This window comes from Octopus bimaculoides, chromosome 11 (assembly GCF_046866305.1).
Source record: "Octopus bimaculoides isolate indiv1 chromosome 11, ASM4686630v1, whole genome shotgun sequence".
NCBI classification, from domain to species: domain Eukaryota; kingdom Metazoa; phylum Mollusca; class Cephalopoda; order Octopoda; family Octopodidae; genus Octopus; species Octopus bimaculoides.
In genome coordinates, this window is record NC_142938.1 from 44732877 (window position 1) to 44749553 (window position 16677).

General features: G+C 36.4%; 1 protein-coding gene across 22 annotated transcripts in view; it reads right to left on the reverse strand.

Moving 5' to 3' along the window:
• LOC106881190 (uncharacterized) overlaps positions 1 to 16677 on the reverse strand; it is a 185571-nt gene that overhangs the window by 131611 nt on the left and 37283 nt on the right. For all 22 annotated transcript variants that reach the window (XM_089359916.1, XM_089359904.1, XM_089359918.1 and 19 more), the window contains one exon: positions 8279 to 8384. In XM_089359916.1, the coding sequence (XP_089216042.1) occupies positions 8279 to 8384 (106 nt within the window). The remainder of the gene's footprint in view (positions 1 to 8278; positions 8385 to 16677) is intronic.

Sequence of the window (16677 nt, forward strand, 5' to 3'; positions counted from 1 at the left end):
CGGTTCCCGCAACGAGGAGGGAACCAGACTGCTGGAGTTCTGTGATGCAACCAATCTTATGGTCTGCAATACCAACTTCAGGAAACCTGCCAGTCACCTAGTCACCTACCGCTCCGGCAGACACTCTAGCCAAATCGACTACATCCTCGCCAGAAATAGGGAAAGAGGGCGGCTTATAAATGCCAAAACCTACCCTGGCGAAGAATGTACCCCACAACATAGATTAGTAGTTAGCGACTTTGGGATCAAGGCAAAATGGGTGCCCAGAATTAGACAGGCTTGGAGAAGAAGGGTGTGGAAGCTTAAAGACCCTGCAAACGGACAGAGACTTAGAGACAAGTTACTTGAAGCATTTAACGAAATAGAAGGGGATATAGCATCATACAACGTGGAAGACAATTGGAGATTTCTGCGGGACAACCTGTTGAAAGCCACCGACCAGATTTGTGGGTGGTGTAAGGTCCCCTCCCAACCCAGAGTAACGTGGTGGTGGAACAAGGAGGTAGACAGGGCTATTAGACAAAAGAAACAGGCTTGGAAGGACTGGAAGAACGGTGGTAGCAGGGAATTGTACCAATGTGCCAGAAGGGAGGCTAGGCGACAGGTTTATTTAGCCAGAGGGGAAGCAGATAAGGAAAGATTTGCCAATGTTCTGCGCCGTGAGGACCAAAGACTCGAGGTATTTCGTGTTGCAAGACAGTGTAGGAGAGAGAATAGTGATGTTGTAGGAGAGAAATGTGTTCGCATGGATGATGGTACGCTTGCATTAAATGAGGATGCAAAGAAAGAGGTCTGGAGATGCCACTACGATAGATTGCTTAATAAAGAGAATGAATGGGAGAAAGAGAGCCTGCCTTATGTCGACCCAATAGAGGGACCAGCTATCCGAGTTGATAGTACCAGGGTAGATAAAGCAATTAAGAGTATGAAGACCGGGAAAGCCCCCGGCCCATCAGGAATCACTGCAGAGATGCTCAAAATATCTGGCAGTGTTGGCTATAGCCTAGTCACCCGTATTACGAACCAGGTGATACACGAAGGAGTCATACCCTATGACTGGTGTAGCAGCATCATAGTCAACTGCTACAAAGGTAAAGGGGACGCTTTAGATACAAATAATTACAGAGGCATCAAGCTGTTAGATCAGGTTATGAAAGTTACAGAGAGGGTCATAGCCCAACTAATTAGGGAGCGAATCAATTTAGATGAGATGCAGTTTGGGTTCGTGCCAGGTAAAAGCACTACTGATGCCTTATTTCTAGTGAGACAGTTGCAAGAGAAATACCTAGCTAAGGATAAACCTCTGTACCTGGCTTTCGTTGACATGGAGAAAGCCTTTGACAGGGTCCCCCGATCCCTTATCTGGTGGTCAATGAGGAAACTTGGGATAGAAGAATGGTTAGTGAGAGCTGTGCGAGCCATGTACAGAGATGCTGCCAGTAAGGTGAGGGTTGGAAATGAGTACAGCAATGAATTCCGGGTAGAGGTAGGGGTCCACCAAGGTTCCGTCCTCAGCCCCCTATTATTTACCATAGTCCTCCAGGCAATCACAGAGGAGTTCAAGACAGGTTGCCCCTGGGAGCTCCTCTATGCTGATGACCTTGCCCTAATTGCGGAGTCACTATCAGAACTAGAGGAGAAGTTTCAGGTGTGGAAGCAAGGTCTAGAATTGAAGGGCCTTAGAGTCAACCTAGCTAAAACCAAAATCCTAATAAGTAGGAAGGTAGATAAAACACAAACCCCTTCAGGTAGATGGCCCTGCTCAGTATGTAGAAAAGGAGTAGGTAGTAACTCTATAAGATGTACCCGGTGCAAGCTATGGACACATAAGAGGTGCAGCAACATCAAAGGCAGGTTAACTAGCAAGTTAGTTTTTGTTTGTGGCAGATGTTCAGGTGCAATAAAGACTGCAAACAAACAGGAAACAACTTCTATCTCATTCCAGGGTGAAAAACTAGAGGTAGTCGATAGCTTCCGCTATCTGGGCGACCAAGTTAGTAGTGGGGGTGGGTGCGCTGAAAGTGTAGCTGCTAGAATAAGAATAGCCTGGGCAAAGTTTAGAGAGCTCTTACCCCTGCTGGCGACAAAGGGACTCTCACTCAGAGTAAAAGGCAGACTGTATGACGCATGCGTACGAACAACCATGCTACATGGCAGTGAAACATGGGCTGTAACTGCTGAGGACATACGTAAGCTCGCAAGGAATGAAGCCAGTATGCTCCGTTGGATGTGTAATGTCAATGTGAATACCCGTCAGAGTGTAAGTATCTTGAGAGAAAAGCTGAACATTAGAAGCATCAGTTGTGGCGTGCAAGAGAGACGATTGCGCTGGTATGGACATGTGGTGAGAATGGAGGAGGATAGCTGCGTGAAAAAGTGCCACACCCTAACAGTTGAGGGAACCCGTGGAAGAGGTAGGCCCAGGAAGACCTGGGCTGAGGTGGTGAGGCAAGACCTTCGTACATTGGGCCTCACCGAGGCGATGACTACGGACCGAGACCTTTGGAAATGGGCTGTGCGTGAGAAGACCCGGCAAGCCAAGTAAGATCGTTGCCAGTGCCCCTGGACTGGTTCTTGTGTGGTTGGCACATGAGATGCACCACTTTGAGCGTGGCCGTTGCCAGTACCGCCTGACTGGCTCCTGTAGGATTTTCGAGCGAGATCGTTGCCAGTGCCCCTGGACTGGCTTGTGCGGGTGGCACATAAAAGACACCATTTCGAGCGTGGCCGTTTTCGTGCGGGTGACACGTAAAAGCACGCACTACACTCTCTGAGTGGTTGGCGTTAGGAAGGGCATCCAGCTGTAGAAACTCTGCCAAATCAGACTGGAGCCTGGTGTTGCCATCCGGTTTCAACAGTCCTCAGTCAAATCGTCCAACCCATGCTAGCATGGAAAGCGGACGTTAAACGATGATGATGATGATGATGATGATGATATATATACATACATACACACACACACAGATAATATATATATATTTATGCACATATATACATACACAGTATATAATCATGATTCTTTATTGCCCACAAGGAGCCAACACAGAGGGAATGATATAAAACACAGGTTGATAAAAATGAATGAGTTTTACAAAGAGATGGGCAATTTAAAAATTTCTGAAAAATATATCGCATGGTTTAATATACAAGGACAATGCAATGAAGTGGGGGACGTGTTTGGCTCTGACCCCACAAGCCCTGTTCCACCACAGACCTTTTAATTTTTCTTCATTGTCTACACTTACGTCTGGTCATTCATACCCAGCATTTGTACCACTTTCTTCCATCTTTTGTTATATGTTGCAGCCAACAGCCGTATTTTCGTTTTGAGATGGAAAATGAAGAAGGTTATTAAACCTTGGCTGGAGATGAAGATGCCTGTTGCTACTCCTTTCATAAGAGATTTCCATACTGACTCTTTCACCATAGCAATTACGAGAAAACAAACCCCTTCTTCCTTGTTAAAGGAAGATGGCGGAGTAATCTTAATGATTGATTCGGATGACAGCTGTACTCTTCCCATACGGGACAGCAGCTGTTCAACATAAACTCACAATTCCAAGATTTTCGGACATTGTACAATGGCGTACAGGACAGTTTCTCTGTCCTACTCACATCTTGGACAAGTGAGTGAAGACTGACCTCCATGCCTTGCAAGTTTATCATGAACAGGTAAGGCTCCTCTGTAACACTGGCAAGCCAGGGATTTTTGGAAATTATCCAAGGACCTTGTCTGGAATGTACGTTGGAACAGGCCAACTAGTTGACCATCGTCGAGACCCAGGGTGTCTCCCAGGATATCGTCACACTTTGCCTCTACCAACCCTCTATAGAACAACAAGGTGGAACCCTGACCACCAGCGCCACCCGTGTGACAGAGAAGAGGAAAGGCTTGACTGCATTTGGCCTGCCAAGCCCCTGCTTTCAGTCTACACTTAATCCAAGAATTCAGTCCACTAAAACTAGTGAACTTAAGAAAAAAAATCACCTCGACAAACAGAGACCACACCTGTTCACCATCCAGAGTATATGATCAGTCAAGACACTACCTCCGAGTTTCAGACAAATATACTTCAGTAAATATTTGTATTGTAGTAGATTTTAGATAAATATTTGAAACTCAGAGTAGTGTTTTCACTAGTTTCACTACTATAATTATAAAAAATTTAACTATTTTCAAATATTGTATGCATTATCTTTTGTTTTATAACTAAACTAAACTATTACTCTCTCTCTCTCTCCCTCTCCCTCTCCCTCCCTCTCCCTCTCCCTCTCTCTCTCTCTCTCTCGTGCACACACACACACGAAAGAAATTACAACAAGCTTTTTTTTACTTCTTTTTTTTACAAGAATGGTGACTTCACCAAAACATTGCTTTTTTGACCTTACTCTGCAGGATTGAACTCAGCCTCTTGAGATACAGAAGGAAACATTTGTAAAGCTTTTGTCTAACTTTCTGCCTTCTGATTCATCTCCATGACAACAATAACAGGAAATAACATTTTAATCAATATTACCATGGCCTTGATTTGTCAAAACAATTCCGATTTGTGTGCATGACAGGGGACAAGAGTGCTAGGGCAATATCAAGAATATCATGGGTATGAGAAATATACATATTTCTCATACCCATGATATTCTTGACATCTCTTGGAAGGCAAGTCACATATACATGTGACTCAGAAACAATATAATACTTATGGAAACATTCCTGAACTTTAGCTCCTGTGACTCAATTGTTACTTTAAAAGCTATTTGTTTCTGTTTCTCATGTAGTCATATTCTAAAGATAGTCGATTGAAATTCTCATAAAAGTGAACAAAAAAGGTCTATGAGTTTTAAAACTACATTGGCAACACGTTCTGATTTTAATTACCCACAAAACATGCTTAATAAACACTACCACAATCTGTTTATTTCATGAAATATCACTTGCTTATACTGAACATGCAGCCACAACAGAAGGTTGGAGTTAAACAAGTTTATGATCTAAAAATAAACATATACTTTCTGTATTATAAGAGTATGTGCAGCAATAATGATGGAACGGGCAGTCGATCATATTAAATAATGCATGAATAAATGTGTTATTGGCACGAAAGAAATCTCTGAGTACCATCAGTCGCTGAAAGATTTACTTGAGTTAGTTGTATGAATTCTATTTATCAAGTAAACCTATAGACATTTAGAAGTCTAATGATATCTAGTGAGTTTATAAGCATCTAAAGCATTTAATGAGAAATTTAAGTCAATGTCCTTAATTAACACAACAAAGGAACAAAGAGTAATCTAGGTGTTTATCAAGGTTCTATTTTCTCTTTTCAAGAATTTAATACAACAAAATCAGCTAAAATGTTTAACCCTTTTAATAATAACCAGCTGCCTAAAACTATGTACTCTAAAATGTTTGTATTTAAATTAAAATCTTAATCAAAAATGCTCATTACTATATGAATAATTACATGAGGTCAGTTCCAGCATAATATATATCAGTATATGCATATATATGTGTGTGTGTGTGTGTGTGTGTGTGTGTGTGTGTGTGTGTGTGTGTGTGTGTGTGTGTGTGTGTGTGTGTGTGTGTGTGTGCGTGCGCGCGTGCGTGCGTGCGTGCGTGCGTGCGTGCGTGTGTGTAATTGAAACAAGCTTAATTTTTTAACATAAGGGGAAAATAAAAATGTATGAAAATAAAAATACAAAAAAAAAATCTTTTTGCAGAATAAATGCTTTCATATTATAATTTAACGGAAAATATATTGGAATACATATTCCTAAGTTTGATATATATGGACGTATATAGCGTTCTCGGTGGGTGGGTGTATACATACACACATTGTATATCGAGTTTTTCTGTTTGTGCTACCAAATTTATATAGATATTTTTTTAACTCTTTAAAATTCTATTTTTATTGAAAATCAGTTTAGATACTCAAAAAGTCTAGTCACCGGAAATAAAGTTATGAAAGGTTAAAAGACATTTATTCCTTCATTTAATTGTTTGTAATGAAAGAACTTAGCTGTATAGTTCAATAAAGTTACTAAAACTCTATATTTTGTTTGAAATAGTAGTTCAGAAGCAGAGCAGGAATCCTGAAAGTTTAATCCTTTTGTTACCATATTTCTGTTGAAATACACTGCCTTTGTTTAAATTAAGTATGGTACATAAATTAACATGTAATGTTGATGTAAAGTTTTAGCTGAGATCCCTTTAAAAATGAATGTTTGTATCATAGAACCAGGGGTGATCAAAAGGGTTAAATATAAAAAAAAGTATCAGAGATTATTATTGTCTAACCTCAGGGAAGTTCTGGTTGAGTAGAGATTTGGCACAGTTGATTGAATAACTAAGTACAACCCTTAGATTTGTTGTTCCAGATATACCATGCCTCCATCTAACTGAGAACTAGATTTCACACTCCAACATGCAGTGTTGAGTCTTAATAGATGAAGTGTAACAGTTGGATATGTAATCCTTCCACTGTCCAGTCTATTTCTGCATGCCTTGTTTAACCCTAGGCTTACTCTGATCAGATAAACCATCGTCAAAGATGTTCCAGTCATGCTCATCCTATTTCTTTGCATATCAGAACATATCAGGTACTCTATTATCCAATGGGTCTTTTTGTTTAACAATGGTTGGGTGTGATTTGAGGGAGATATGGTCACTATTTCTCAAAAACCATGTAAAGACACTACTTTCACCTAAACCATGATTTAGAGCGCTCATCATTAGTTCCTCTGTATACCTGGATTCTAGTGTGCGTAGGTGGGTGGTGATATTGAGAAATTTACTTGGTGTTGGATTGTGGGATTGTTATTTGACATTGTCATGAGTTGGGATGTGGTCTGGTTAGTGTTATTACTGCGGCTATATAGTATTTTACTGTTTGCTTTGTGGTTTATGTCAGATACAAATGTTTGCCAATTTTGTGTTTTTACTTGGTATCAAATAACTAAAAGATTAACAAAGAAAATATATCAAGTTTTATTTTTGTTACGTGCAATGTTGGTGTGTTGAGTTCAAAGTTATTCTTTAATTTTATCAGTTTGGCCATTTCTGTCATGTAGCAGTGGTTGTTTTTTTGAATTACCTTGTGATATATTTTGGATCCATCTATAATTATTAAAAGTAAGGGTTTCGACCTGGGAAAAGGTAACCCAATAAGTATAAATGAAGCTTCAGTGTAGCAAATAAGTTGGGAAAAACACCCTATTCTTTTTTTTTTTTCTTACCGCATGCAGAAATATTAAAGAACTACAAGATTTATGGCTGACCAATGTTTGATGCTTATTTACAATGAAGACAGGTTTGCACATCAGTTACACTGGGGTTCCAGATACCTTTTAAAATGTTGTTGATGCAACATGCAAAGCAAAATATGTTTGGATTATGCATATGATAAAAAATACTGACCAATGTATTTCCCCCACCTTGAATTTTATACTGATATTATAAAAATAAATTTATATTGTGAAAACAAATACACAGTGAAAAATATTACAATAAAAAGAGAAAACAATTCAGAGTATATTTAAAACTAAACTACCCGTGACCTGTTGAGCCACCATGGAAGTCTGAGTTTCCAAGCAATGGAGTTTTGTTTCATGGGTTTTATTTTTCTTTTCCATGTTATTTTGCATGCTTTCAATGAATGTGACATCGAAATCACAGCTAAACAGCTCCTTTCCCCGGAAAAGGAAAGATTTGGCTGATATTTCTTGCACACCCTGCTACCACGTAACAGCTATTTTGGGTCCTTTATCACAAATAGCTGTTACATGGTAGCAGGGCGTGCTAGAAATAGCAGCCAAATCTTTGGTGGTGAGATACATTGAATACACTCGAATGAAACCCATGGAATAAAACTATTTCACACCGTAGTTATGGGTCTTTTACAAAATATTTACCATATTTTTAAAGTCATTTTCACTTTAAAATATTTTGCCCATCATAATGTGTTTAATGGAAAGGTTAGAGTTTCTTCCCTTTCAGGGTTAAGTTATTTTCGGAGTATTTTCCCCATTATGCACCTTTTTAGATATTTATACTCCAAAGGCCCGAATATCTCAATAACTACTGGTCCGATTTACGTGAAACTTGTTTTATTCCGTTTGTATTCACATTTCAGGGGCATTTACTTTCAAAGTATTTTCCCATTATGCACCAGTTTGGCTGTGTAACACTGCAAGCAAGTAAGCAAGATTGAACTTCATTTCTAATGTATTATAGACAATAAAACAAAAATAAAGTCATAAATTTCACTAAAGTTTTTCTTACCAAGTAATATGCTTTTATGTTTTTTACTAAATTATCCCAGTTCTGAATTCTAGCATTAACATCACTGATGTTAGTATTAACTTTGCTGTAAACAGTTTGTGGGTCTCTGAAAATGACAAAAGGATGAGAAACATAAGTAAAAGATTAAAAAAAATTTATTGCTTCAATTAAATAAATCAACATCATACTAACAGAAATAGAATTTAAGCATTTCTGATTAAACAAACAAAATAAAATCTAGGCCACATTTGTAAATAAGTTTCCATATAAAATTGTATATAATATACATTATATACTGTGCTGACAGAAATTATATCAAATATGATTATCTCAAATGTATTGAAAAATGACAAGTGAAAAATACAGAAAACTATATTTTTATATACTTACTTATTTACATGTAGCAGACTTTGTTTAAAACAATTTTGAAAAACAACAAAAATTAATCTTGGTTCACCATTTGTTTCAATTGTACACAAATTCAAAATTTAGTAAATTATGGGGAAATCATCAGAACAATACTGAGCAGGGAAAGGTTTTGCGGATACTTTCTAATTTAATAATTCCTTTATTACTAGTTTTTTTGTGAAAATTTTGATCCTGAATTTTCTTGGTTAAGTGCAGGTTTAAATTATTTTAATTTGTAGTTCTACTGAGTGCCATGTAAAGTAGTATGCGTAAAAAATGATTGAAGGCTGGTATATAACAACCTGAATAAATGACTGATTTTGTGATATGGTGTTGATCATTGTAAATGCCAGGATACAGGAAACTAAAGTTTGTTTAAAGCAAAGGGAAGAAGAATATCACAAGGTGTTAAATGTAATTTTGGGAGAAATATCTCCTCTTGTTTCTTATAATCAGTCAGTATTTGTGCATGAAGGTAGAGATTATGAAGAGATTTTATTAAAATTTATGTTCCATGAAATAGAACATGTCTTGAGTCATGATCATATAATATGATAAGCATACCGTCCTTTAGTTTCAAAACATACAGAGGCATTCTCAATAGCATCAATGTATTTAAAAACTCAAGTGGATAACTCATAATGATGCTATTAACTTTTCTATATGCTGAGGTATATTCAGGTAGTAATGCATTGTTCCAAAGTAACTACATTTTTAGGAGTTAACACTATCTCTGATTATATACTTTTAATTAATTCTTTGCTGTTGAATCTCCAAATATATTTCTGATAAGACTCCACATCACCTAATATTAGTTCAGGAAGAGATCTCTGCTGGATCTTCTTACAGTTTACATTTATTAGTCAGTGCACTATTTCCAACATAAAGTAGCTGTCTATTCTTCTTGCTCTGTGATCATGTTTTCTGACAAGCTTAAACATTTTTAGATTAGGCCAAAACTGAGATGATTTAACACAATTTTCAGTTGTAGCAGCATTAAGACCTCTGATATTATGGGAAAGTCTCCTAACAACAATTTTGCCATCAAAAGGTTTAACAACCCCTGATATACTTTCCAAAAATGCCAACGACTTGCAGAATATTAGCAGATAGCACCAAACCTTCATCTGTGATGAATATTTTAGTAGCTTCTATTTTTTGTGACTCCACAGAAGTAATTTTATGTAGGTGGAAGGATAGCTTTTCAGGTACCACTATACAATGTTAAGTGATCAATTAAAAATCTGTTGTAATGCCAGTTCATGCATAGGAAAGAGCTATTTTTTGTTCAACCCTTCTAACCAACAGTCATTTACATTTTCATTTTGAATCTTGGCATTCTATATTACCAATGAGCAGCCTTTTACATCTTCATTGACATCCAATTTCCTGGAGATCTTCACAGACTTTACTTCAACTCACAGAATCTGCTTCAATTCTTAAACATAGTAAGATACATCAGACACAATTAGATATGAAAATTTTTTGTTTTCCAAAGCTCAGTGTATGTAAGATGTGACTGATGTTTCTCATTCCCAATCTTCATTCACTTGGGATCAGGAATGAAAATCTCTGAATAACAACTCACACAAATTCAGCCTTAAATAAACAGTATTCCACTCTACATAACAATGAATACTCTCTTTCACTTACTTGCAATATAATGGGGAGCAGTGTCTAATGAGTGCATGATTATATATTATATACACATACCACAATAGAGAAATCAAATTCTTGAAAAATTAAAAATACTTGGTTTATAAGATAAAGATCCAAATAGAAAACATAATTATTAATATGATGAGTGAAAGGAAAAAGTGATATGGGAAGAAAAGAAAACAAATCCAGCATAGAAGCAGAACTTGATACCAGGTCTACAGCCTAGCTGCTGACATATATGGCACTGTAAGGTAGATCTTGCTCCTTTAGTGATGCGTTTAAAACCATGTAAGCTTCTCACATAACATTTTCCTAAACATTCTAACACTTGAAAGGTAACAGTAATTCCTTTCTTGCCTAAGATTTCAAAATCAGACATTTACAATAACATCTGACATAGGCAAACTTTTAAGAAACATAAACAGGGTAGCATTTTTTAAATTTTTATAATATCAACCACTGAAATAAATAGTATTTCAAAAAGTAGATTAAAGTGATAAAATACCACACACACAAAAGAAAAAGAATTAGAATTAAAAAATGAAGCAACTGAAAACTCAAGCAATTACAAAAATAATTTCAATAGATCACAATACTGTTTTAAAAATAATCAAACGATTTGTTTTTAGCAAGAAACTTCTGAAAAATATTTTAATTGTACATGAAAGAACTGTATCAGTTGATTTTAATTATTATTGTAAACTTATACTTTAAAACATTTATTCTAAAATACTATCAAAATGTAGTTTGAATGCTCAAGACTACACCATTATAATTTTCCCATTAAGAATGTGAGGATGGTTGTGTGGTGAGGAATATCACATTGCAAATTTACAGTTCAATTCCACTGCATGCTACTTTGTGCAAATGCCTTAACAGCCTCTGGGTGATCAGTATCTTTGGAAATTTCATAAGCAGAAACTGAGCAGGCATCTTGTGTGTGTGTGAGTGTGCATCTTTGTGTTTGTCTCACTGTTTGACAACTGATGTTAGTTTATACCTCTGTAACTTAATTTGGCAAAAAGGTTTGACAAAGCAAGCATCAGATACAAAAATACTGGGGTTCAATTTGATTGATTAAATCTGTCAAAGCAGAGTCTCAGCATAATCTCAGTCCAATGACTGAAATCAATAAAAGAGTAAAGTGTGCATGCATGTGTATTTGCATACATGCATGCGTGAATCTCACTAATGTATATTATTAAAGAATGTAAATATTGGTGAAAAAATTAAGAATGTATTTTTCAAATAAAATACATTGTGCTATTTGTTCTCCACTGAGTTAATGACACTCACTTTGAACACTCTCTGCCAGGAAAGCAGCGTTGGGCTGGCCCATTGTAAACCTGTAACTATTATTGCTATTCTTTTATTCTTTTTAGTTGAATAAATCAATCCTAAGACTTATTCTTTGTAAGCTTAGTACTTATTTATCAGTCTCTATTGCTGAACCACTAAGTTACGGGGGACATAAATACACCAACATTGGTTGTCAAGTGATAGTGGGGGGGGGGTCAAACACAGACACACTATTACATACACACACACACACACACACACACATATACATATACACACACACACACACACACACACACACACACACACACATATACATATATATATATATATACACACACACACACGACGGGCTTCTTTCAGTTTCCGTCTTCCAAATCCACTCATAAGACTTTGGTCAGTCCAAGGCTATGATAAAAGACACTTGCCCAAGGTGCCACGCAGAACCATGTGCTTGGGAAGCAAACTTCTTACCACAGCCTATTGTCCACTAATTACAATTTAAAACAAAAATAAGGCATTCACCCACAACAAATAGAAATGTAATTCATGATACTCATGTATTCAGAAAATGTCATTTACTAAAGAAACAGTTAGGTACATTATTTACTTTATGTACATTCGACGGATATTTGTCCTCATCTTGTTTGTTGTTAACACAACATTTCGGCTGATATACCCTCCAGCCTTCTTCAGGTGTCTTGGGGAAATTTCGAACCTGGGTTCTCATTCCTAAGGTATCCTTCAATGTTGTTGTCATTATATTATTATTGTTCAGGTCACTGCTTGGAATCGAACTCGGAATCTTGGGGTTAGTAGCCCGTGCTCTTAACCACTACGCCATACGACCATGGCCATATGGTGTAGTGGTTAAGAGCACGGGCTACTAACAACAAGATTCCGAGTTCAATTCCAAGCAGTGACCTGAATAATAATAATAATAATAATAATAATAGTAATAATAATAACAACAACATCGAAGGATACCTTAGGAATGAGAACCTAGGTTAAAAATTTCCCCAAGACACCTGAAAAAGGCTGGAGGGTATATCAGCCGAAATGTTGTGTTAACAACAAACAAGATGAGGACAAATATCCGTCGAATGTAAATAACGTACATAATTCCTCATCTCTTAAATATAGAACTGAAACAGTTATGGTGTTTCCATTAGCAAATAACAGCCATGGTTAAGGTATCACATAGCCTTTTTATTTCTAAATTCCAAATATAGCATACCATTGAGACAAAAATTATCACTACTTGCTACTCATATTTTTGAATTTTGTAAATGGGCTTGTGAGAGAGGAGAGTAGCACATCCATCTAACTCATGGGTCACCAAACTTTTTTTCACGGCAGGCCAGATAACTGAGAGAATGACAAGCACGAGCCACATAGCCATTTTATTCAATACAATACAGTGAATACACAAAAAATAAAGACAACCAACATATGGTTGTTTAGCTTTTAAGATATCAATGTTTGCTTTGGAATTGCTGCATCCAACCAAGAGAATTGCTTTCAAATAAACCTCATTCAATGTGCTAACTTCACATACTTTATTTTTGAAAATGTTTGCTCTCAGACATAAGTTGTTCCAAACACTGATGCCATATCAGAGGCAATGAACTCTCATTGAAGGTACTTACACAAAAGGTACAGTGTAGTGGCAGGCCAGATGAACTGACCTCACAGACTGGATCTGGCCCGTGGGCCATAGATTGGTGACCCCTGATCTAACTGATGAGCATTCTTATCAGTTACAGTTTGATTGGAACTTAAAAGATAGTAATATTTCCTGATGATGTAAGATAAATGCTACAATATGATACAATTATGTTAGTACAGTATTGCCTCACATAAGTTTGTCAAAATTTTTTAGCTGTAACAATGAATGAACAGCTGAATACCTATTGCAAAAAGGTACAGTTTTGCATATGTGTTAGCTATTACACAATTCCAACTAAAATTTTTAGACTATTAGAATTTAGAAAAATATAATTTTCAAACCAACAAAATAATACGTTCAGTTGAGTTACAGGTTTTTTTAAGTGCTTTCGGACAGATAATTTGAAATTTATTCCTTGTCTACGAATGAAAGAAAAGGATAAAGCATTCTCAAGAAATAGTTAAACTGATGCCCCAACCCCACCCACACACTAATGATTATAATGAATCTTAATTTATCTTGACCCATCATATCAAACATACTCTTCTCCATAATTTTTTTCTTGCATCTTTTTAAAGTATTAAATTTTCAGTATTATTTCATTATTTGAAAAATCTTCATGATCAACAACAAAAATCAAAACAATGTCATACATATTCATTGTTAAAATACATTTTGGCAGATTGAAACATGAATATGTTAATTGCTATTGCATTTTGTCATTGGAGAACATCACCTTTTAGACAAATGTATGTTCATAACATAATTCATTGGGATATGGGGGACTTTAAGACACCTGTGATTCAATCTTGTTGGGTGTCTCCTCAACCAAAGCTACCCCCAGATCAATGAGTCTAACAGGGGATATTTTTACTCTTGTTTATACGATTCAGTGAAAAAATTATTAGGCGTAGGAGTGGCTGTGTGGTAAGTAGCTTGCTTACCAACCACATGGTTCCAGGTTCAGTCCCACTGCGTGGCACCTTGGGCGAGTGTCTTCTACTATAGCCTCGGGCTGACCAAAGCCTTGTGAGTGGATTTGGTAGATGGAAACTGAAAGAAGCCTGTCGTATATATGTATATATATGTATGTGTGTGTATATGTTTGTATGTCTGCTTGTCCCCCCAACATCATTTGACAACCGATGCTGGTGTGTTTATGTCCCTGTAGCTTAGCGGTTCGGCAAAAGAGACTGATAGAATAAGTACTAGGCTTTCAAAGAATAAGTCCTGGGGTCGATTTGCTCGACTAAAGGCAATGCTCCAGCATGGCCACAGTCAAATGACTGAAACAAGTAAAAGAGTAATGTCTGCCAATGGATAATAAATCATTATGTGCATGGTAAACAGTGAAAATAAAAATGATAATATACATATTCATTTCTAATATACTCCATCAGATTTAAATGTGATATGCTAATCACTGTTGCATTAACTCTTCTCCAAAAACTCAAATTTACTGGTAGCTTTGGCTGAGGAGACACAACAAGGACAAAACACCGATTCCAAAAGCCCCACTATCCAATGAATTGAATGTGCTATGAACGCACATTCAATTGAAAGGAGAAACTGTTTTCCAATGACAAAATACAACAGTAATTAGTTAATCACATTTAAATCTAACCAGAATATCTTAAGAATGAATATATCATCACTCTGATTCTCACTGTTTACCATCCACATGGCTATTATTGGTTGGCAAATATCAGCACACATCAACAACAATTTGTTAGCTGAATCCTATAAACAGAGCCCGAAATTCTTGTTAGATTCATTGGTCTGAGATAACTTTGGTTGAGGAAACACAACAAAGTTGAAACAACAGTTTTCCAAAGTCCCCTTACTCCAATGACTCAAGCGTTATGAACACATATTCACCTGAAAGGAGAAATTATTGTCCAATGATGAAATACAACAGTGATTGGTATATTCATGTTCAAGTTTGCTGGAACATATCAAGAATGAATATGTATGTCATCATTTATTATTTGAATTTAATATTTAAACTGTGTTACCTTTTATATTTAGCCATATTTGAGTTATTTTAAATATTGGTACTGATCTAACATACAGCCACAACTCTGCTTCCCACCCCTTGTGTTTGTTTATTGCCAACTTTCCTATTACACAAAAACACTATTAGCACATCACAATCAAAAAGGATTCTACAGGGTTGCTGCTAAGTCTTTCACTATTGCCATACTATACTCATCAGAGATAATTAACAACTGTAGGCCCTTTTGCTCCCAATTTATTGTAGCTTTCATTGACAGTTTTTAATTCTTTTTTGCTGACTTATAAAAAAAGAAAGAAAAAATACATCTTGGCAATGATTGTAATTTTTACTATAGAGAGAAATATTTTTACACTTTCAAGGTAATTTTATTCTACTTTTCAATGAAATCTATTCTCAGTCAAATTAAACTTGTCTACAATTTTCAATACCCTTCTCATTTTTTACAATAGCTAATTTTAGGTTATATAGCAACTCCACCACAAGACAACGTTGTAGCATATGGAAAATTCACAAGACTGAATCATTGGCAGTCTTAGTCATAGATGATAAATCGTTCATCATTTTCATCAATATTTCATTTCTCAACAAAGATAAGTATAACAAAGATAGAAGTTGAAAAGACTAGAATCAGTGAACAAAGGCAGGTTTAAATTAAGTACCCACACCATTTTGAAAAGTTTTAGTGTATGTTATCTTACCAGTTATAAAACTATAAAGTATCCAGATTAATAGGCCATTTGCCAGGGTGTGTGTGTGTGTGTCTACCCTGGCACCTCATCACTGCTATTTTACCTCTCTTTCCAGTTCCACCTCTATTACTCCCACCCTACACTTCAGTAATGTGAATAGCCATGTAGTAAGAGAAGTGCTCTCTTTCTTTCTTTCATATTTTAACCACTCAGCTCTGAGCATAAAGCCACCTCTCTCTCTCTACTGTAGCACCATTCAGTCAAAGAGGCTCTTTTATCTGTAAGGTGCATAACAACCTTAGTAGTGCTGGTGGAAAAAAATCCAGTACATATCATTAAGTGACTGGTACTATCCAGCTGAAGAAACCATGTCAAAGCAGACACTGGGGAATGATGCAGTCCTCAGACCCATCAGATCCTGTCAACCCATCCAACCCATGCCAGCATAGATTAACATTCAACAAATGATGCGCTCTAAAAAGATAAAACCATAAAACTCAGAAATCAAGTGTCACAACTATTTTAATCTGTCTTGATCTGGTCAAGAATAGTTAAATCGATAATGAAAATTTACTTATGGAAATTGAAATTGATTTTTAAATGACTTTTCACCAGTAAAAAAAATATTACTTTAATTTTCAGAGATGCATTTTATAAT